The sequence below is a fragment of the Carettochelys insculpta genome, chromosome 8, assembly GCF_033958435.1.
Source record: "Carettochelys insculpta isolate YL-2023 chromosome 8, ASM3395843v1, whole genome shotgun sequence".
In the NCBI taxonomy this organism is placed as follows: domain Eukaryota; kingdom Metazoa; phylum Chordata; order Testudines; family Carettochelyidae; genus Carettochelys; species Carettochelys insculpta.
In genome coordinates this window covers 30,872,961-30,896,637 of record NC_134144.1, presented here as the reverse complement: position 1 = coordinate 30,896,637, position 23,677 = coordinate 30,872,961, and the positions used below count along the sequence as shown (strand labels likewise).

General features: G+C 43.5%; 2 protein-coding genes across 5 annotated transcripts in view; one reads left to right on the top strand and one right to left on the bottom strand.

Moving 5' to 3' along the window:
• PLEKHA3 (pleckstrin homology domain containing A3) overlaps window positions 1-14,843 on the top strand; it is a 29,749-nt gene extending 14,906 nt beyond the window's left edge. The window contains exons 4-8 of one of the 2 annotated variants that reach the window (XM_075000822.1): window positions 5,662-5,798; window positions 6,829-6,993; window positions 8,480-8,523; window positions 9,752-9,864; window positions 13,444-14,843. In XM_075000822.1, the coding sequence (XP_074856923.1) occupies window positions 5,662-5,798; window positions 6,829-6,993; window positions 8,480-8,523; window positions 9,752-9,864; window positions 13,444-13,580 (596 nt within the window). In that variant the 3' untranslated portion in view covers window positions 13,581-14,843. Of the gene's footprint in view, window positions 1-5,661; window positions 5,799-6,828; window positions 6,994-8,479; window positions 8,524-9,751; window positions 9,865-13,424 lie in introns of both variants that reach the window. The other variant, XM_075000823.1, reaches the window with a different exon arrangement.
• Window positions 14,844-20,645: 5,802 nt separating this feature from the next.
• The window catches only part of TTN (titin), a 330,648-nt gene continuing 327,616 nt past the window's right edge, over window positions 20,646-23,677 (bottom strand). For all 3 annotated transcript variants that reach the window (XM_075000777.1, XM_075000778.1, XM_075000779.1), the window contains 3 exons: window positions 23,462-23,615; window positions 22,049-22,336; window positions 20,646-21,925 (listed from right to left, as the gene is read on the bottom strand). In XM_075000777.1, the coding sequence (XP_074856878.1) occupies window positions 21,627-21,925; window positions 22,049-22,336; window positions 23,462-23,615 (741 nt within the window). In that variant the 3' untranslated portion in view covers window positions 20,646-21,626. The remainder of the gene's footprint in view (window positions 21,926-22,048; window positions 22,337-23,461; window positions 23,616-23,677) is intronic.

Here is a 23,677-nt window from a genome sequence, read left to right as displayed (position 1 = left end):
AAGGGTCAGATCTACAGGTGGTGTAACTGAGCATTAACTCCATTGACTTCAAAAACACTGTCAGTTTGTACCAGGTGAGGGTCTGCCCCTCTACTGACTAATAGCTACGTCAAGAGTCCCGCTGACATGGTGGCTGGCATTCTGAACTGAAGTCACTGAGCTGCTTCCTTTAGGCCACTTTCAAAAGCCAAGCCATGTACTTGGGCAGTAGTGCTTACACACATCTCCTAGAGCTGGAAGGGACCTTGGGAGGTCATCTAGTCCAGTCCTCTGCCCTCTTGGCAGAGCCACACACCATCCCTGACATCTGTTTGCCCTAGTCCCGAAATGGCCTCCTCAAGGATTGAGCTCACAACCCTGGATTTAGCAGGCCAATGCTCAAACCACTAAGCTATCCCTCCTGCCAGGCTGTTGCTTACGTACAATGTACCAATGGTATTTCAAATCTCCAACATGCCCAGGACAATGGTGAACCATTTGTAAGGACTTTATTCTTATCTTTTGAACAATATAGAAATCAATCACATGCTTCCCTGCTGTGTGCTGCAGTTCCCTGCGTACCCATGTGACAGCCCGAATGGACAAAAGGGAGTTACTCACTTCCTGAAATAACAACTGGTGTTCGAGAAGTGCGTCACTCTGGGTGCTTCACTGTTGGAGACAGGTGCCCTGGAGCAACAGATTGGAGATTTGCAGAGCAGTTTGCCTAGACGGATTGCACGTGCACGGAGAGCATCTCATGCTAGTGTCTTCTGAGTGCCTATCACGTGCAGCCCTGGCCAGTGCTCAAGGGTGTGCATTAGTACCTCTCTTTGTTTGGTGTGTGGCTTCAGGAAGAAAGTAGGTGACAGAGTGCACTCATTAATGTGGAAAGCTGTGCACACTTCAGGGGCAAATGCTGGGTGAGGTCTCAAAGTGACCCTATCCTTTGTAGAAAGGTGCTTTGTATCCTTTGTAAGGAGGTTCTGCCATCAGGGTTGCAAGTGCCCCAACTCTCCTCACTGAGGTGATGGCTAGCAGGAAGAAGACTCTCACATATCCGAAGGGGAGCGGAACTGTGGCCAGAGGGTCAAATAGAGGCCCAATGAGTTGGTCCAAAATCAGATTCAAGTCCTATGCCAGCGGTGGAGGTTGACGGTGAGGACATATGTTTTGGAGGCCCCTAAGAAAGCTTTTTGTGATGGGGTGAGGAAAAACTGATAGGCCGTCCACAGGCATGTGGAAGGCAGTTATCACTGCGAGGTGGATTGTCAATGAAGAAATTGACAGACCTGATGTTTTGAGGCAGAGCATGTAGTCGAGAATAGTGGTAAGTGGGGTGGTGCAAGGATTTATACTCTTACCATGGTACCAGTGTGAGAAACGGCTCCATTTTTGCAGGTAAGTTTTTCAGGTAGAGGGTCTCCTGCTATGGAGGAAAACATCCTTCACCTGTTGGGAGCATTGTGCTTCCATTTCTCCAAACCAGGCAGAAACCATGTGTGAAGGTGCAGAGTGTATGGCTGGGAATGTAGCATCCTCTCATGCTTCTGAGAGAGGAGATTTCATCTGTGTAACAGTAGATGCGGAGGTCAGATCTAGAACCTTTGCAGGAATGGGAGCCATGCTTGGTGTGACCATTTCAGTGTTACGAGAATGACATGAGCCCCATCCATGTGGATCTTGTGCTGTTGTAGTTATCCTAGTTGCAGTATCTGCCATGTTGAGAACTGTATAGGCAATAGTATGACCCTCATGAATTATTGCTCTGAGGATGGGTCTGTTTGGTTCCGGGAGACGTTCGGTGAGTTCCCCCATCTTTTGAGTAATTGTCAGAATCATGATTTGCTAAGAGGGCAGTGTAATTTGAAATCCTGAGTTGTAATGTGGAGGAAGAATAGACCTTTCTACCAAAAAGGTCTAGTTTCTTATTATGCTTCTCCTGGGTCAGTGGTTTATGCTGAGGTAATTTAGCTCTTTGCAAAACTGACTCCACTACCATAGAGTTTGGTTGTGGGTGAGTAAATAAGAACTTGGAGCCCTTTGGAGGGACAAAGTACAGTAGTCCCTTGGAATATGTGAAAATGCAACCCTCACGTATCCCAAATTTTGTGTACATCAGGTGGGCTTGGGAGGTGGGTTGGGGCCGAGGGGTTAAGCCTGGGGAAGGTTAGGGTTGTGGTGGGGCAGGAGGGTGGAGTTGAGCCTAGAACATATGGGGGTTGGAGCTGGGTCTGCACAGGTTGGAACGGGGTCGGTGGGGGTGGTGGGCAGGGGGCTGGAGCCTAAGCCCTGTGTGCCGCACTGGGGGCTGGAGCCCAAGTCCTGTGTGGGGCTGTAGTGCGCAGGGGTCCAAGAGCCCCATGTGCAGGTTGGGGTTGAGCTGATGCTGTAGGGGGGTGGGGAGCTGATCCTGGGGAGCAGCATGGGAATTTTAATCCCCCTAGCTGCCTGTAGCAGTAGGCAGCTGGGAGGGCTAAAACCCTTCTCCCTACCTTCCCAGCGTGGGACCGCTGTCAGCTGCACAGCAGCGCCTCTCAGGGAAGGGGGATTTTGCCCACCTGGCTGCACGCAGCAGTGGACAGCTAGGCAAGCTAAAAGCCTTCCCACTACCTTCCCAGAGTGGTGCCTAGCTCTGCTCTGGAGAGGCATAGGGAAGGGGCTCTTAGCCTGCTTAGCTGCCTGCAGCTGTGGGAAGCTAGACAGGCTACAGCCTTCCTATTGATGTATTGCCCTGCGCTGTGGTTAGGGAAATCCAGGCCAGCTGTTGGCTAGTGTTCACTAGCCTACCAGAGTCCTCAGGAGAATGGCATTGATCATCTGCGTGGGTTGAAGGGCTTGTACACTTGTGAGTGTGTGGTTGGGTGCCCTGGAGCCCCCTCTCTCTGGCCCCCACCTCCATGCCTCTCCCCCTCCCTTGTCCCCTCCGGGGCCTCTGCCCCCAGTCCCTCCAGGAGGACAGCCCCATTGGTGGCTTTGCCCACCCCCTACTGGGGGCCAACTGAGCAGGGGCTCTCCGCAGTGACCAGCTTCCATATGGCAATTGCAGACCTTTTCTCTAGGGTAGTGTGGGCTGCATCCATGTGTCCTGTTGCTGAAGGGCAGGGGCCAGCCAGTGGCATAGGTCCAGGAATGTCTCCTTTCTCCTTTGGAGGTTCTGGAGACATTGCTCATAGTCCCAGTCACGCATCACCATCCAGTCCCACCACTCGGCACTGGCAGGGTCGCGCCACAAGCACCAGATGGCACGGGGAATGCGGCATGGATGGCGCCCTGTGGCGAGGGCCTGCAGTACTGGGGTGGGAGGAGTCGGCCACCAGAGGAGGCAGAGTGTAGTGAGGATGATCATGGCCAGCAGTATGACCCCAGTCATTGGGGGCGTCCCTGTCAGGAAGCTGAAGGGGTTCCATGGGGGTCTGTGGGATCCTGGCTTTTCTCTGGGCACACGGTCTATGTGCTGTGTCTTGCAGAGCAGCCCTCAGTGTGTGTAGGGTGAGGGTGTTTGGGAAGAGGTGTTTGTCTGGCTGCAGTTCACCATGAGACCCCATCTGCGGTGTTTCCTGACCCCTTTCAAAAGGGCGCATGTTGCTGTGTGGACGGTCTCTTTCGAAAGAGCGCCTCAATCTTTCGAAAGGACGGATCGAATGATCTATCTGCTTTTGGGTGTGTGCACATTCTTTTGAAACCCGATCTTTCGAAAGATGCCTTCTGGAAGATCACCTTTCAAAAGCGCCCTGTAGTGTAGACACAGCCATGTTCTTTGTCCTGTCAGTACTGAGCTGCTAAAGACCCTGTTATTGTCCTGTCAGCTTAGATGTGAGTCAATAATGACCTGATAGAGGACTGTGACTGAAGTGGAGAGCTCTATTACTCTCTTCCTTGGCCTCCTTTTCTTTATTTTTTTGTAAAGAAGGGAGCTTGGAACGGGAGAAGCCCTGTTTCCTGCTTGCGTTAAGCAGCTGACGCTGCTTTCATACCCCCTGGGAAGGGGAAAGGAAAGGATTTTTTTTTTTTCTCCTTGAAGAATATGAATGAGGTAAACAATTTTACCATAAAAAACTAAGTCTAAACTGTGAAGAGAGGTTTCTAAACGCTAATTAACTGTCTGAGGTAAATCTCTGTGAGAGAGAGAAAGAGAGGGAGAACAAACTCTGGGCTCCATCTGTAGCCGAGGGCAGTTGAAGAGGAACTGGGGAGGGGCTGAAGCTGCACATTACAGGCAGTCGGGAGGCACCAGCACAAGACACTCTGCATGTGTTCGCCCCAACTAGGGTAACTACTCTGCAAATCTCCCATCTGCAGTTCCAGGGCACCTGTCACCAACAGTGGAGCACCCATGGGGACAGCACTCTAAGAAGAACCAAAGTTGCACTATAGAGGTGCAGTCAGTCGCCCAGCCTCATCTAAGAGTGACACACAGATTTCCTTGTGTTCTCCGTCTAAGATTAAAAAACACTGTAGCAAAGCAGACCCATTGCAAGAGCGCAAGGAAACTACATGAGTTTTGGCTTCATTCTCCTGCCTTCTACTTCTAAAAGCAGAGGATGTGATGTAGCATGCAGTCTTGTCTGTCCAGTTAATGTGATCAGAATAACTCATTTCATATTGTCTATACTCCTTTTGGTTTTGTGTCATTTAGGATGTGACTGTGCAACAGAATTTTTTGAAAATATTTGCTGTAGCTGGGCCAGCGTTGGCACAAGTGAGATCCCTAGTTTAGATGAGGATCTGGTGTTTTCCAGCATTTTGTCATTGCTAGTTAAAACTTCTAACCAGAAGATTGAATTGGAATGGTGATTAAAAACAAGAACAACATACCAACAAAAAAACCTGAAGCCACTGGAGACTTGTGTGTACACTAAACCTACCATCAGCTGCACCAAAAATTCAGTTTCAGTGAGAATGTTATCCTGTAAGTCTGTAGGGCAGAAAAGGCCTGTGAAGACTGAATGAGCACATGTTTAAATAGGCAGTCGGGGAGAATTGCCACAGCTTGTATTAATTCTGTTAACAATGCTAGGTTATACAGCAGAAGAAATATAAAACTAACACAAAATACATCAAGCATGACAGAAAAATATTTTGTTCCCGCTGCTGGAGAGCTGCTGTTATATTAAAAGCTAAAACTTGAACAATCCGGAGCTGCCTTGAGCTGCAACCATGAAAATGCCGACTGTAGCCCGGAGGGAGTCATTTGGCTTCTCTTGTTAGGATTTCTTTCTATAATTCCCATTTCTGCTTCCTTAGGTTTTTTTGGTGGCATGAGGCAAAGACTTCTAATGTTCTCTAGCCAGTCTGACTAGTTTATTGTAGGCAAAGTTCCTTGAGTAAGCAACTGCTCTCTTCAGGTGCTTGTGGATGTAGACACTTAAACTTCTTTCACCTCTTGAGGCCACACACTTTGTCCATTGTGTGGTCCCTGGGATGGCACAGTAAATAGGATAATATTTGTCCTCTTGTTTGCTGGTTATATACCTTTCTGCACAGTCCATTCCAAATTTACTTGTATTTTGTGAAACTATTTTGTTCTCATTTAATAATTCCTTCCTAGTCTTGAAAGGAATTTCAGTTGGTGTAGCCCTTGGGCTGGGGGCGGGGGAAATAAAATTTGTTTTTTAAAATTGTGTAGATAAATCTTACGCTATGATTAGTGGGGTTTTTATTATTTTATTTTTCTTGTAGAAATTAATGAAACCAATGAATCTCTTAAAACCAAAATGTCTGAACTTCGCCTCTACTGTGATCTTTTAATGCAGCAAGTTCATACAATACAAGAGTTTGTTCACCGTGATGAGACTCACTCATCTCCCAGCACTGAGGTATCAGATTTCTAAAATTATGCAGGATAACCCAATCTGTTAAATCATCTTACGTTCTTGTTGTCACCTTATGGTTCTTAACAGCAACTTAAAGTTGGAAGATACTTAAGTAAGGTCAGTTTAATAAATGTTTAAAAATAGTCTGTATTGAGATGCCCACACGCCGTGTTCACGTGTATGCTAATACAGTCCAACAGTAAAAGATATTACATATTAACAAGCAAAAATGTTGATGAGTCATTTAGTTAAAAGACAGAAGCGAAGCTGTCTGATTTATACGTGAATTCTTCTTGCCTAAGAATTTTACAGTGGACAATAATTAAAACATCTTGTTTCTTTATTCTTTGCTTCCTGTGTAAGTGATCTTTCCCCTTGCTGGAACCTCCTTTATCTTTGCAAACTAAAATCACAAGTCTTGAAAAGTGCTGCAAGTGTCCCTTGCATATGGGCATTCGTAGGAAATCTGTTTGCCCTGCAATAAGTGTGCCACTTCATTGACAAGCATAGGGGTGACCCCCACTTACAGCAGGGTTGAATTTCACCCGGAGACTCTTTTCACTAGGAAACCTAGTAGATCTAAATGGGTGGGTCCCACTCTAATTCACCTGTTTCACTAAATAGAAAATAGACTGATGACCAATGCTCCCTCCAGTTTTTAATCATGCATGTGAGAATGCAGTCTCTGCTGAATCTTCCCAAGCACACAGTTTACCGGGAACACTGCTGATAACTCCAGTGGAAGCGATGGTGTTCAACCTTTCTCGAAGTTCAGCCCCTTGTTATTAGGAAGCAGAAAAAAACATTGCAGTGTTTTGCTGTGTTGCCCTAATCTCCCAGAATAGCCTTCTGTTATCACATGTACATGCTCATTTTTCAGTAAAGTTGACTCTAGCTACCGGTAAAAAGTACAGCTGCCAAGCTTGTATTTTTTGAGGATTTTGACCAGTTAACTGGGAAATCAGTTGATTCTAAAGTGACATTTTCGGTTTCTTACATTTTTACTTATCTTTGTGCTATGATTTGTTTTCAGAACATGAATGAAGCCTCTTCCTTGCTCAGTGCCACATGTAACACATTTATTACAACACTTGAAGAATGTGTGAAGATAGCTAATGCCAAGTTTAAACCAGAGATGTTTCAACTGCCTCATCCTGATCCCTTAGTTTCTCCTGTGTCACCTTCACCTGTTCAAATGGTCTGGATGTATTATAATAGTAACATTTTAATGTGTTATGCTATTGATTGGGAGGGTAGAAGAATACGATGTTTCCATGTGTGGTCCTGACTCCACTGAAGTCAATAGTTCGAGCCTTAAATGTAAATCGCTACTGACATATCCTCCAGGCTGTTTCCTTGCCAGGCTTCACATAATCTGTTCATTGTAGGAACAATTCTTCAGTGGATAATGACTTTGCAAATCATACCCCAATACAGGATAACCGTCTCTTGTCCAGCACCCTTGGGACCTTACCAGTGCAGAATGAGAGAATTTACTGGACAATAGGAGGTCAATATTATTTAATACATTATGAACACTTTCACTGCTTACTGGGCTCTTGGAAGACATTTAGGAGTAAATTACAGCTAAATAACAGCACAGAACACTGACAGCCAGGACTGGTGTCTGTAAACAAACTTTATGGGACTACAAGAAACCCAGCCACACCCATGATATGTGGTCATCCATCTAACTAAAATCATGCCAGATTACAGGTGTTTACGGACAAGAGAGTGCTCGACTAGAGAGGTTCAACCTGTACTAGCTTTACTTCTCAGTATTCCCATGAAAATTTAATTCTCCTGTTACCTGTACTGTAGTTATTTTTAAAAAAATATTAAATATTCATTGGTCTCTTTTAATACTGTAATCTGACTGCAGTTGAAACAGATACCTTCTTTGTGACTTAACTCTCAGCAAGATAATGTGCCTTTCAGATTTATTGAGTTAATGTGCCTTTTTTAAAACAATGTTCTTGTTGAACAAATATGATTTAGCTGATAGGTTTGTTTTTGTTAAGTGATGTGTAAGATTCAAACACTTAATGGCATTCTTAGTTTTTTGTTTGTTTTTCTGTTGAGGGGTTAGGGAGAATGAGGCTCTGTCAAACTTTACATCACGTATGTGGAATCTGAGATCTACTCTGCTCTAGGGGGTTTTCTCCCATCTCACCCTTTCCTTTATTTTTATCTGATCTCTTCCACTTCCTCCTACCTATCTAACTCTTATTGATCAATCTGTGGATCTAATTATTCTCTTGGGAACATTGAGAGAATTCACACTGAAATCAGAGGGCTCCCTATGTACATACCACATGGCAAAATTTAGATCTTGGATTAATTCTTGTGTTAGTTAAAGATGTTCTGAGGTTTCTACAGATTGTGCTGTAAAAATTTTAAGTAGTTTTTGTGGCAGGATACAGTGAAATGTATGGATCCCAGGTAATATTTTTGGGCAATAAACTAGTTCTCTTTTATTAGTGCTTTAAAAATCCCTGTATTACTGGCAGTCTGTCCTCTTTCAAAGAGATAAGTAAGATTCCTGAATTGTAGTTAATTTTTTTGTTTTAAATGATAGCTTTAAAAATCACCTTCTCCCTCATAAAGAGAGTATGTGGATATGTATAAGCATTTTGTAAGCCTTGTTGAAGAGTTTACAACTTCTCTCTTTCATTTTTTTTTAGATGAAACGCTCCATTAGCCACCCTGGTACATATAATTCAGAGAGGTAAGAATATAAATTCCCGTTAAATAGGTTTACAGTGAACCCTGGATTTTACGGACCCCGATTTAGGAGACTTTGGGAACAACAGACGTCTGCCAGACCCCCCTCCATTGTTCGGGGCCCATAAAATCCTAAATCCCACCCCCAAAAAAGTAAGGCGACTTACCAGAGCCGCCGCTGCTGAACTCTCAATGGTGGCGTGGACCTCTACTGCAGCTGCCACATGCTCCTCCTACCAGTAGGGAACCAAGGCTCAGAGGAAATCCCCTAGAGCAGTTTTAACAGTTCTGGGGATCTGGGCCCATTACATTTTGCTCTGGGGTGGGGCCCAAAATTAGGAGTTCAGTGCGGGGCACACAGCTTTCCTACACTTCATTCTGGTAATAAGAAGTGGGTGAAAATGCAGCTGGGAAAGGCAGGTCCCAGCCCATCCCCTTCTGCCTAAGGTCTCATCCCTTCTGCAACTCCACTGTGCAGCCAAGCCTACCTCCTCCCCACCCTCCAAGCTGCTGTCCCCAGATCCTGATCATCTCCAGACCCTGCAGTGTACTCTATCCCACATCCTTCCTTTCCAGCCACAGCACCTGGTGGCCAGAGGGCTGAAAAAACTGTGCCACAGCTCCAGCTCTCCCCAGGCAGATGTGCCCCAGCCCCAACACACCCTGGGTGGCTGGTCTGCTGAGGTACACCCTCAGCCCTCCTTGGGCAGCCAGAGAACTCAGACAGCTTCGTGAAGACAATGCAGTCCTTTGCCTAGGTTACCTGCCACCCATGGTTATGGTGCAGATGGTTGGACGCTGAGCCTGGCTTGCTTTGATCCAGCCTGCGAGGTTCCTCTCCCTGGTTTACGTGAATGAGTAGTCTAGTAGGACAAATCTACATGCATAGAGCTACTTGTACATGTAAGTGTTTGCAGGATTGGGGCCTGAAACACTAAGATTTTTTATGATTCATTCTTGCAGAATTTGAATTTTTCTTTTTGCAGGAATTGTATTCCTGCCGTTCCAGAGATTTCAACATCTGTGCTTGCTAACCGTGTTCTGGTCTCATGGATTTCCCTTCTGCTTACTCCTCAGTACTGCTCTGTCTGGTCTAAATTGGTCTAAAGATAAAATTGGTCTAATAAGAGCATTATAAATACCAAAAAATAGATCTTAAAATTGAAAACTCATAGATGCACAAGGTGTTTGTTTTAAGTTTGTTAAACTAATAAATCCCATTTAATTTGCAGTACTCATGCCACAAAAGAACCAATTTCTTCTCTCCATCAATTATCCCAACGCCGGAGAAGAACATACTCCGATACAGAATCCTATATTGATTTTCCTCTTGAAGATACAGAGAGTAAGTTGGAAGAGACAGTTTTACTGTGTGTGCATCTATTAAATTTATTGCCATACTGAGCATAGTTGTATGGCTGACACTAAAGGAAGGAGAATACATGAAATTACAGTGTTTGTATGTAATTGGAACCAAGGCACTAAGTAATTAAAGTTGCTTTTATGGTTTCTATTTAATGAGTTAAAAGTTCTAATATAGTTTGCAATGGGTCTGACTTTTTCTCCCTTTACTCACCTCAACTGGTGCCTTAGATCTTATATAGTTCCATTGAAATTCATGGTACTATTTGTAAGTAAATAGTGTTTAAAATAGGTGAGTAAATCTTGCAGAACTGGACTCTGTGTAGGGTTTACACAAACAAACATTTCAATCATACATTTTCATTTCTAAACTAATATTTTGGAAGCCTTTGCAAAATGTTGATCAGTGCTCCCAATCTGACCATTATAGTGAGTCAGATTCTTCTTTCAGTTACATCTGTGCAGTCCCATTGAGTGGAGCTAATTTCCATTGCATGGAGTTACCCTGACAGAACTGAGAGACAGCCTAGTATATTAGTAAAGGACAGTGGCCTACCCTCTCCATACACACAGATCAACACTCCTCTGGAACAACTCAGCATGGTCAGTAAATCAAAACAGCGAACTCTTTGTCAATGATCTCGTCAAAACTAGATCCTGTTGCACAAGTGTTCTGAGGTAAAATCCTTGGCAATCAGGGTGGCCAGATCTTGTCCACCAAACCAGTGGATCCGGACTGCAGCCCAGCAGGTGTCTTGGAGAGGCTTCCTGACTTCCCCACATCTGCTCACTACTCAAAGTGGCCAGCTGCAAGGGCCATGTGCTTTCTTCATGCAATCCCCGTCTCCCCCAATGGGGTGGCTTCACATGCCGTCCCACCCCCAGCATAACCTCACAGCTTCTTTGACTGGACACTGGCTAATGGGAACTGCCTGGACCATACTAGTGGCTCAGGCAGTATGTGAAGGGGCTCGCCCCTCTCAAGGGACACACAGGGAGGACATGGCCCTCGTACCTGGCTGCTTTGAGCAGCATTCATGGTGGAGCAAGCAGGGAGCCTGCCTGATGGACGTGCTGGGCTGCTAGTGGAGAGCCACCTAGATAAGGTAAGTGCATCCTGGCCAGAACCTGCACCGCACTCTCTCTCCCTCAGTGCTCTGGCCCCTTCCCCGCATCCCCAGTCAGAGTCCCTCTGCACCTCTGCTCCGGCACCCATATCCTCTCCTAGACCCTGCACTCTATATTTCTCTGCCCCAGGTTACAACCCAAATCCCTGCGCTCTTTCCAACACCCATATCCCTGGTCACAATTCACACCCAGACCCTGCATCACCTCCTATACCTCTCCTTCAGTTCAGAATCCTCTCCTGCACCCATATCCTCACCCAGATCCTGCACCCCAATCTCCTACCTCAGGTCAAAACACCCTCCTTCACCCAAACACTCTCCCAGACCCCAAATTCCCTCCTGCATCCCAGTTCTCAATTTCAAGTTTCCTTATGGCCCCAACCTCCATCCCAGAACCTGCACCTCCTCCATTAGTATCTCAGAAGTGTGCAGCTCTTGACCACTTACCAAATTCTTGGAATGGCTCCCCCCAGCAAAAATTATTGCCCGCCCCTCTGTATGTTTTTGCAAGGAAACTCCCAGCCTCTCTACTCTGTTGACATGTAACTTGCCCCTTGAGGGGAAGGCCAACACAAGGCCTATGCAACTGTTTAAATCCAACTTACAGCCTCTGTTGCTTTGACCAATGATGAATTTCACCCTAGGTGACCATGGTCTGGTGGTTCTTCTGTGGATCATAGAATCCTAGGCTGGAAGGACCTCAGGAGGTCATCTGGTCAAGCTCCCTGCCCAAAGAAGGATCAACCTTATCTAAACTATCCCAGCCAGGACTTTGTCAAGATGGGACTCAAAAACTCCAATGTCTAGGCTTTTCACTAATGTACAGTAACTCCTCACTTAATGTCCTCCTGCTTAGCATTGTTCCGATGTTGTGTCCCTGCTCTCTTATAATGCAGTGGTGTTAGGAGGGAGCATTCCACAACGTATCGCCCCCACCCTCATAGCTGCAGCACCTTCTGGCTGCCAGGGCGTCCTGCTGATCAGCACCTCCCTCTTCTTCCTCCCCCTGCCTTCCCTCGCAGCAGGCAGATGTCACTCAGCAGCATTCAGGAGCCGGGAGGAGGGAAGATGTAACTATGCTCTGGGGAGGAGGTGGAGCAGTGGCGGGAAAAGGCAGGCCTGAGATGCAGGAGGGTCAGCAGCTGAGCGCTCCCCAGGGGAGCCTGTTCTGAGGCTGTCACTTTAGGCTTATCCCTCCCTGCCTGCCTCATTGTCTGCAGTGGGCTGTGTCTGTGTAAGCTAAGACAGGGGCACCTCTCAGCTATAGTATGTTTGTAAACACACCACAGTACTCCCCACAACCTAAGCAATTCACAGTTGCTTTGTGGCCCAGCCCTCACCCTTTTTGCTGCTCAGGAATGGGGCAGGACACCAAGTACTTGTGAAGTCACCAACCACTTGCAAAGCAGCTTCGGGGGTTGTGCAGCAGTGGCCCTGCCTTGCTGTCTTTGGCTGAATACAGTTCTATACATAGTCCCCCCTTTCCACCCCCTGCCTGGCCTTTGATAGAGGAGGGTAAGAACACAGGGGCACTTGCCCCTGTAAAGCAAAAGTTACAATAGTGAAAAGAGCAGTTTCTTTCCCCAGCTGCATGAAGTGTCTGGCAAATGGGAAGCAGGGCAGGTCTCTGGGTTATTGATCTCTGCAGGCCTCCATTGGCCACCAGATCAGAATGCGGATATGGGGAAGCTCATAAGGTCTGGATGTAAAGCTGCACCTTTGCCCAGATACTTTCTCAAAGTATCTGAGGCTGCAAAACCAGGTTGGGAATGCCCCCTGCACAGGGATGTTGCTGGGGCAGTGTTAATGCACAGTCACGCTCACATGCCCAGGAATTGCTGGAGACATAGCAGAATGAGCATTTCCTACTCTTTGTGCTTGTCAGCTGGTTGCATCTCTGATCTGTGAAAGTGCCACTTTTCAAATGCAGAAGCTGGTCTCTCTCTGACTGATTGCCATATGTTTGAATCTGTCATTAATGAGCCATCTAGCAATCAGGTAGATAAACATCTTCTGATATAATCAGCAGTAGATTGGATTCTTTTAATAAACCAGACGCCTTTATTAATGGCTTGAAGTGTCCCAGTGGAGCTTTTTAGTGAAAAGATTATTGGTACATTAATTTTTAACACAGACTCTTGTGCTCCTTTTACTGAATTTCGCTGTGTTCCTCAGAGATTCTTCTTTTACAATACTCATGTATTGCACAATACAGTTATCTGTAGTTCCTTGTAACATTACTCATCCATTACCTCAAGCATTGATACAGACAAAAATAATTCAATGCAGTCCATAGAGAGCATGAAAATATTGCATCTGATAGTTTAAAAATGTTTTCTATGTGAAATATTAGCAAGCAGAATGATTAACAGTTTGAATTGGGGCACAATTTAAATACCAATCAATATCTTAATAGGACTTGCTCACTGTTCCAGAAGTGCTCTCAATGGACACTTGGCACCGTCAACCATTCCTGAGGAAAACAGATCAGTTTCAAAGAAAAGATCTGAATGGGAAGAGACTCTTCCATCCTCCTCCTCTTGAAGAAACTGAAGTAGTCAACTTTCTATAAGTAATGCTATGCAAAAGCTGCTGTAATTACATTGTTTGTTATAGGGAGTAGTTCTTTCCCTTTTAGAAGGATCTTTCTGCACTTTATATAATAATGTAAAAACTAACTTTCAAGTGTATTTTATCTTTATATAGTTTATTTGCAAGAGTATTTTCCTATGATTCCACAGTTTGAATGTGCTTTTTTGGGGAGAAATGATGGCTTAACAGAGACGCATTTGCATTTGTAGCGGGTAGCTCTTTTATAAAAAGTGTGGTGGTCTGATAATTGGATAAACCTGCAGATTTTAAATTTTGAAGACAGTTTCAGATTTGGGGTTGGGAGGAGGAGGTGGTCTGTAACTTGTGCTATGGACTAGCTGGTTATTTGTGCAAAATTAGGACCTGATCTTGCAGTACTTGTGCACTCTCTGTTCTCATGTAGCAAATATGCTTTTGCAAGAACTGATGGATTGAGTTCCTAGTGAGTTACTATAGCAGCTTGATGGTAATTTTAACATCACCTCCTTTAAAACCACAAGGATATAAATGATCTGGTCCTCATATTTAGCCATCTGATAGTAGAAATATCTGGTGTATTTTTCTAAACAAATGTATAAAAATTAATTTATATGACTATGAAGCATTTGTACCAAACATTGGGTATTTTATTTATTTATTTTTTGCATTAAAAATTCAACTTGCTTTGATTACTAAAGGTCTACAGCTTCAAGATGTACACAGGTTCTTTGCTGAGTTGTATAGTATCACTAAATAGCTTTTGCAGAACTGTTTAGATTTGATCTGCTCACTTCAACAGAGACAAACTTTTAGCCAACTATATTTTAGGATTTGCTTCTCAAATAGACCCTTAAGCTGCTGTTGTAAGGTATAAATATTTGTATCTCTACATACTTTATTTATGGGGTATTTATACCAAAGGAGACTTCTGTTTATTATGACTCCTGTATATCAGTTCACAGTGACATAAATCTAGAGCTAGAATTTGATCTGTGTGTTACGGCTGTGTAAATGTGCAGTAGCTGTAAGTTAGATCAGACTCTGGCCCTCTGACTGCTGAATCAATAATATAGTATACGATAGCAATGCCTGCTACATTCTCTTTCTCATATAAGGTTGTTAGTACTTGTATTATAAACTCTTGTTTTGTGTATTCATGTTGAGATAATAGTAGGCATCCTTCAGTCTACATAGACTATGGATCAAGTTGAGATAAACGTGGTCTATAAATCTTAGCCAGAAGAGTACTTTTTTTTTTTTTTTTTTTAAAAAACAAAAAGTAGCCAGTTTTAATTTACACAGCAGGTTAATAAATATACAGTTTTTTTTTTTTTGCATTTGACCACACATCAGATTTTTTCACCTTCTTTTAAATTGATAATCTGTATTGTCTAACTAATCTTTAACAGATACATGTTATTAATATCTTCTACTTGTGTAGGCACAAGAATATGAATTAACATTCAAATGGAAGCTCTCCTTTTAATTTCCTTGATTTTTTTTTTTTTTTTTTTTTTCTGTTTAAATTTTCACAAATATGATTAATTACGTACCTAGGCTCTCACGCTGTAAAAGGTTAGGTGCAACTCATTGAACATAACTACCCACATGTATAAAGGTATATGTGGGCATAAGCGTTTGCAGGATTAGATCCTTAATTTGTGCTTAAGTTACCAATTGAATGATTAGATAAATTTTTTTCCTGAGAATTTTGGCGGTAATATGTGCTCTTACACCTCCACACTCTTGTGAATTGTAAAATCGAGTAGTAAAAATAAGAACGAAGTTACTCAATAATCCATTTGTTACCACAGATGCACTGCAATCTATCACGTTGATGGGAGCTAGTGTAATGAACTTCAAATGCAGCGTTTTTCTAAACATTCATGCAGATCTACTGCATTCTTATGCTTAATATTGGATCCCCTTTCTAGAGTTGTATTTTTTTTTTTGATTCCACTGATTAATACATGTCCACATTCTAGATCTAAAAATGAAATTTGAAGTGCAAACTGTCTTGGAGTTAAAATTACAGAGAGCAGTGACTATATTGCAGGAAAATCATTCGTTTAATATCTGTATACCCTCTATCATTAGGCTGTCTGCTGAGATTTCTAACTAGAGTAACTGTCTGTGGTAAGGTTACAGTGTACTTGTCCCTAGAAATTTGTTAAACAAAAGCATGTACCCTTTAGCATTGGCATCTTATTTTGATTTTCATTACACTTACAGGAATGAAATGAGAATTTCCCTTGCTGTTATACTAACTTTTTACTCCTAAACACTGTAAAGACTAAATAAATAGCTACATTTGTATCATTTCTTTTTGGCTTTCGTTCTTCCTGACGTATTTTTACTTTGCTCCCAAAGCTAGAACTCTTGGGTTATGGCCACACTAGCACATCCTTTTGGAGGGGCTATGGTAATGTGGCACTTCAGGATATGCTAATGAGGTGCTGCCATGAATACGCAGCACCTCATTAGCATAAGGGTGGCCGTACATGCTTCAAAACTGCTGTGTAGATGGGGGCGTTTCGAAAGGACCCCCTGGACTTTGAAAGCCCCTTATTCCTATTTGGCTTAAGTAAGAAAGGATCTTCGAAGTCGGGGGGGTGGGGGGTGTCCTTTTGATAGGCCTCCGTCTATGGAGGCGGCCCACGATTCAAAAGTAGCGTTTTTCGAATTGTGTGCGGCCACAGTTATGCTAATGAGGCACTGCGTATTCATGGCAGTGCCTCATTAGCAGTGTCCCAACTTGCTCATTACCATGCCCCTTCGGAAAGGAGGGGGCAAGTGTAGATGTGGCCTAAACTGTAAGATGTTCTGAATAGCTTCAGCCACATTACTGTTTTATCTGAGGTGTGGTTTTGGAAGGAGCTGAACTTCTTCTTCTCTGAGATACTGACCACCATCAATTTCCATGGCTGATTAATCTTAGATTCCAACAACCAGGCTTCAAGTAAGAAGAGAGGCCTGATCTTATTTCCAAATGTGTTTTAAAAACTCTCCTTGGGTTTATTCTAGTCTGTTTCTGTTTCTTTGATGTGACTTCTGCCTACTTCAGGCCTACTTGAATCTTTGATCTCCTCGTAACCCCCATGCTCAGCAGTACTTTCTAGAGGGGAAGGATCACCCTTTGATATGTGCTGCCTGAACCATTTAGCACTTTGCTTACCTCTTCCTGTGAGACATTGGTAAACGTCATGTCGCCTTTCTGCAAGTTACAGTAGGAGAACTGCACAGGTTTAAAATCTTAGAGGATGGCCTGTATGAAATTAAAGGGTATTTTAATACATTAAAAAGAAGTTGAAGAAAGTGTTGCTCATGAGTTGTGTTTCTTGCCGAGTGAGTGAGGATTGTGGGGATCAGTTTAAGTTCTATATTTGAGAAGAGTGGACTTCATCAGACTTGCAGGCTAGAGAAGCAGAGACTAGCCTTACAGTTAAGATAATTTAAACATACGTCTTATGTACCAAAGCAATCTCCCTTCTTATGCTTCTGAAAGCAGTGGTCCAGCATTGTGTGTCAATAGAACCAAGTTTTATTCCATTTTTAACTTTATTTTATATTAAAATCACTAAATACAAGGGTTTTTTTAAATATTTAAATAACTCTTCAGAAATTTGAAGGTTGCTCATTATGTCTTCTGCCATTAGAGAAAATGGAGCATAGCAATAATGAGAGTGCAAATCAGGCAGTACAAAGTCAAGTGGATGCTGCCCTCTCCCCGAGCTGCAACATTAACTCTCAGCAAGGACAAGTGCAGAATGCTGCACGTGGAATGAAGAATCCGAAGCATTGTTACAGGCTGGGGAGCAACTGGCTAAGTAGCAGTGCAGCAGAAAAGGAGCTGGGGATTGCAGGGGATGACAGACTGGATACATGTCACCAGTGTGGCCTTGTTGTCAAGAAGACTAACAGCATGGGGGGAGGGGGGTAGGAGGATCATTTCCAATACTGCTAGAGTTATTATTCCCCTCTGTGCAGCCTCCAGTACAGAAAGGCTGTGGCTGCACTGGAGCAGGTTCTGCAAAGAGCAAGGAAAATGATGACTAGGGGGCTGGGACACATGACCCAGGAGGAGGAGAGATTTGGGCTTCCTTAGTTTTTCATGAGAGAAGGGGAGGGGCGGGGGGTCTGTGAAGAGGCTGCTGTCAGTGGTGACAGGTGGGAGAACAAAGAACAAGAGGCTCAAGTTACCGTGGCAGAGGTGTAGGGTGGCTAGTAATAAAAACTAGTTCACCAGGAGGGTGGTGAAGCACCAGAATGCATTACATAGAATGGGGGTGGAAGCTCCACCTTGTAGGTTTTTAAGTGCTGGCTTGACAAAGTCCTGGCTGGGCTGCTTTAGTTAGGATTGAGGCTGCTTTTTTTTTGGGAGGCCGGGGGTGGAGGGGGGGGGGGGGGGGGGCTGGCCTTAATGAACTCCCAGCCAGCCCGAGGCTTCTACAACTATCCCTAGGGTTTAAGTCCTGGCATGACAAAGTCCTGGCTGGGATGATTTAAATAGGGTTGAGCCTGCTTGGGGTGGGGCTGGACTCAATGACCTCCTGAGGGCCCTTCCACCCCTAAGATGCTGTGGGTTTTTTTTTTAAAGCTAGCAGTAGGCTCTGGGTGTGATTCAGTAACAGTGGGGATCATAATAAATAGGTGTACGAGCCAATACCCATAGTTGAGTTGTGTGCCTCAGATCGGGCTTTCAACTGCCATGTAATGGGAGACAGCCTTAGTGCGGTTCTTTGTGTGGCAGCGACACAAGCAGGGGCTGAGAGTGAATGTGTGGCTCTGCTTACTGGAAGGCAAACTGAGTGCCTGCACACTCAGCCACCCGGCATGGCCGGGGGGGGGGGGGGCAGACAGCGCCACAAAGGGGATGGGCGAGTTGGGGGCACACATGCACACACACTGGGACCACAGGGGCATGAGCTGGTGGGTTTTTTTTCTTTTTTTTTTGTGGGGGGGACCCCAGTGCAGGGATGGTGAGCAGTGCATGCGGTGGGCTTGACGAGACACAGAAAGCAGCCACAGTGAAGTGGCAGATTCCATGTCTGTCAGAAAGAGAACCAGCAGGTGAGCCATGGCTGGGCCTAGCCCATGGGGAAGGGGAGTGGGGCAGCCAGGGATGGGCCTGGCTGCCATGGATGGCGCATGCAGCTGCCTCAGTCATCACAAAATTTGGGGTCATTCAGTTTTCCAAATTTTGTGGGGCCTTACGCAGCTGCATGGGTAATAGAGATGGCCGTGAGCACAGTCTTCTGTGGCATTACACCAACATCTGTAAGCTTGTAGTTGCTCCACTGGCAAAGATGGCAGCTTGTCTTCATGCTCAGAAACCATGTGTCAGGACATGCCTGCGCACACGTTCTTGTTATCCCACCTGGTCTGAGCTTATGGGCCCTTGGCCTGCTCCACAACTGGCTTATGTCACAGTGGCACAACATTGTGGCAGGCCTGAGAGAGGCAGAAGGGTGGGGAGATTGTGTTTGTCACACCTTACATGAGCTAGCTGGCATGCCTTAATGTGGCCATGTTTCTAGTCTTTGAAAGGACAAATGAATGGGCTAGATATAAAACAATGCTGAGCACTACCACATGTTGCCCAGTTTAGGTGGCATTGACACACACGGGTGTTGTTGCAACTGCACATGGGAGGCATTTTGGCCCCTGTACATCCCTTTTTACATCAGCCACGCCTTGCCTCTGACCCGCACCACACACACACCCGCCGCCCTTGCCTGGGTTTGGCTTGTGAGTCGACTAGATATGAGCATGCACACAAAGAAGTAAAAGAGTTCTGCACTGTTGGTCTTTGCTCATATCGATTCACAAACGCACCCTCCTGTCAGCGTGTAGCTGCTGAGAAGGAACTGAGGGACAGTTGGGTTGGCAGGGTCAGCTGCGGGTAGCAGCTAGAGCAAAACTTTCCAAGAGCCATGACACAAATGGATATAAACGCCACATCTCAAAGACCAGTGCCAATGGTTTTTTTTTTTTTTAAATATTTGACTGCTTAAAATACCTCAATGTATTTTTTTTGGTTTATAATAGAACCTAGTTTTTCTAAGGGGAGGCTGTGCATGCCTTCCTTTCACTTTGAGGACAGAAGCAACTGGGTTTGTGCTCCAAGAAAGCGCAAACAGCTGAGTACTGTAGTAAATCCCTTAAACTGAGTTCTTTCAGAGCTAAGCTCAGTGACTGTATCAACAGTTTGCTGTGGCTCTGCAACACCACCACTGGAGTTTTATCTTGCAGCTGGTGACCATACAAGGTGTGTTTAAAGGCATATGGGGAAGACCAAACCATGCTGGTAATACATATAGCATGTGTGGGACTCTGACTGGAACAGATTTTGGGTAGCATAATAGATGAACATGAGTGCCCCCTACAGAGAGAGCAAAATGGGCATCTGAACTAAAAGAAGAGCAGTTGTTGAGTGCCTTATATATGCCTGTAAGGCATGGTTTCTATTATTTCTGGTTTATCTCTTAATCAATGTTCCTCTTGAATTGTAGCCACCAGCTCAGGAAACTTTAGTCCAGCAGTGGTTGCAACACTAATGAATTTAATCTATTTAGGTTAACAACGAAAAGGGTGACCTAAATGAGCACTTGCAGGAGCTAAAAATAGATTGAAGAGCACTATTCTATAGCAGAGAACGATATAACATGAAGCTCAACATATTCAGTCTGGAAACAAAGTGTACCTGGCTACCAGTGAGTGGACTTTATCAACAGTCATGATGGATAGTACATCGCTGGCGAATTTTAAAGCAAGATTGGCTATATTGTAAAATATATGCTCTATTTTGGGGAGGTTCTGTGGCCTGTGTGATCACAATGGTCCTTGGAATCTATGCCCTTGCACTCTCGCCCCCACCGATCTTCCCAAATTCCTTTGCTGTTTTTGGGACGAGACGAGTATTAGTAAAGAAGGAAAGGTGGAGTCTGCGCCAGAAAGAGAGAAGAATCAGAATTGTTTCCTCTCCTGTAAATCTATTTCTGGGATTTAAATTGAAGTGTTGGGGAAAAAAATCTAATACGAAGACCAAATGACAAGGAATCACACATTGTAAAGTGCAGGTAGCATGCTTTATTTCAAATGAACAATACTATCTCAAGGAGGTTCAACAAATACAGCTAACAACAAAACTGACTACTTTACTAAGAGAACTAAATTGAACTGAAAATAAGGGCATTATTGTGGTGTTAGCAACAGTTTTTCAAAACTGTGGTTCATTGCTTAGTTGCCCAGAAGTTACAATACTATAATATAGTTCTAATGCTACCACACAAATGCACCATCACTGCACCCTGGGAACCTCCGAGAGTCAGTACTGCTGTTGCACTTGAGTACCCAAACAACTTTGTTGAATGTGGGAATGGCCAGGTGATGTTACTTCTTGAAAGCTATTCAGGTAGTCAATATGCCATCAGCAGTACTCGGTGAGTGAACAAAGTACTGGCCGCTTGCACTTTGCTCGTATGTCAATCCGGAAATAAAAATTACTGTGACAATCAGAGTCAATGTAAAACATTAAAGTGCTGCTTACAGGAGGGTAGATGTAAACATCACCAATGCCTTACACTTCTGATTCAACATATGTATTTGTGCTTGTATCAGGTACAATGCACAACATCATTTCTTAGGTGTATGTAGTCTTCAACAGGGAGCCTCTCTACCTGTTGAGGAATTCTTAGACATCAACACTGGGTTGAGGCACAAAAATTAGTTAAATGTTGAGTAGGGTATTCGTTTCCTTAGAAACTTTCTCCTATCAACTGTTAGTTCCAAAAATTACATTTTAAAAGTCACAAAATAAATGGTACAAAACTTCATAACCGTTAACTTCGGCTATATACAGTATGTACATGTCTTGGAAAAATGTTTAAAATTCATAGGTCAAATAACTATAAGTCATAATGTATATCTTTGAACTTTGTCTCATTCAGGTAGGTACAAAAATATTTTTTTCATATTTACAGATCAGATATTCCAGTCTATATGACACTTGCAAAAAGTCAAGTGTAAATAATGCAGATCAAGCCTTCTAAATTGATCGAATATTAATATTCACAGTGGCAGAGTCACTACCGAATTCATTTCCTAAATTCAGTGTGTAAAGCCCGCCATCATTCTTCTGGACATCCATGATGATAAGGGTGGTTAGGTCTTCATTAGTTTCAATATGGAATCTGCCTTGCTGTTCCTGATTAGTAATTTTTTTTCCTTTGCAGTACCATGTTACTTCAGGAGCAGGTTCACCCGAAAAAGCACAAGATACTGTGAGAACCTTTCCTTCATCAATGCTGATATCAGGTGGAAGAGCTTCAATTTTGGGTGGTACTCCTTTACAGAAATAAGTTCCAAGTTAGTTATTTTCATTAACAACTATCTCCCTGCAGCAGAGGTTTTCTAGTACTACTCCAGGGTATTTGATAGTCTAGCTCTGCCAGTAATTTTATTGCTCACCTCTCAAACTGGATTTAATCATGCTACTAGTTGAACTCTCCACTTGTGTCAGACTAGATTTCCCCACAATACTGGTGGAGCTCATCTCTACAAAGGATTCTTTCATGGAAGAGGACATGCTTTGGGCAGACATGCTTGCAAATTTCATTTCTTTCATGCTGCTACTGCTGAATGAAGCCTCTTGTTTAGAAGCAGACATTTGAAATGACTGAGAAGAGAAACTTTCTTGCATGCTTGCATCACCACTTGTCCTCAATACTACCTCTTTTGGAGGTTCTTCAATTAGAGCTGTGGAGCATAGCAAACACAGAAGGAAAAAGCTATGACATCTCATTAAATGGTGAAGTAATGTGATCCTATGTTGACTTTATAAAAGGGAGAAAAGAGTTTGCTTCCTGTTTAAAGGAAAATTTCAATGGATCTTAAAAATGTTTCCAATTACTTGATTCAACATTAAATCACCAATAATAATGTATATAGCAAACAATGAAGCAGGAAACAGACGTTTTATTAGTCTATAACAAGTATAAAGAAAGGAAAATTAAGCTGCAGCCAGGCATATAATTCTGCTGCTTTTTAGAGAAGTACAATATTTTTCAAGCAGTATTTTGATTTGGTTTTTGAGTCCATTTCAGATTATCCCAAAAATGCCACTTATGACGCACCTAAAAAGAGCAAAAGTAATGCCTTGCTTTTCCTGCAGGCTCTAGCTGCAGCTCTGATTTGCCAGTTTTAAGACAGACTATCACGTAGCATTTACTGTCAGATTTATCATTAGAATCATAGAGCGAGAGATTATGCATTCACCTAGCTCATAGCAGTAGAAATTTTGAAATATTTTCAGGGACTTTTAAAAACTGGTTTATAATTTCTTTGGTTGACTTACTTATTCTGGTTAAGTGAATTGTTCTGTAGTCATCTAACAAGTAGTAAATATCACACCTGCTTTTTCTTTAACATAAGCAAAAACATACATCAACAGCAAAAATACAACCCCTTGACGCCAGGAATCACAATATTCTTGAACTGCCAGCAAAAGAGTTTAATTAAAGTACTAGTAATTCGATACATTTGAAATGTCAGAGTAACACCTTTTAAAAAAAAATGAACTATTTTGATGTTCACTGAAGCAGTGTTCACTAGCACCCAGGGGTTAATGGCAAGCTTATCCCAGTTAAGAATGTTCGTTGCTGGCTACTGATGCTCATCAGGCAGGAAACTGAACACTCTTAAATGGGTGTCATGAAGGAACGCTTATGCTATTTTATTTGTAAAATATAAATTATATTGTATGTTGTATGACAAAAATAGAAACAAGTTAAAACATACGTCAACATCACGCTACATATTTTGCACCTGATTCTACCAGGCAGCAAAACAGTCAAAACAACAATAATTAAACCACAAACTTACGGAGTATGGTCAGGGATGCCGTAGCAGAGCACTGTCCATGGTAATTTTTAGCTTTGACTGTGTATTTTCCGCTGTCACTCACTGCAGCGTTTAGAATATTAAGAGAATATATAGTATTGGAGCGACTTACATTGATTTTGGATGAAATAGCAATCTGCAGGGAAAAAAGGGGTTTGGATTATGATCAATTTAAACAAGAATTTTGAATGCAATTTT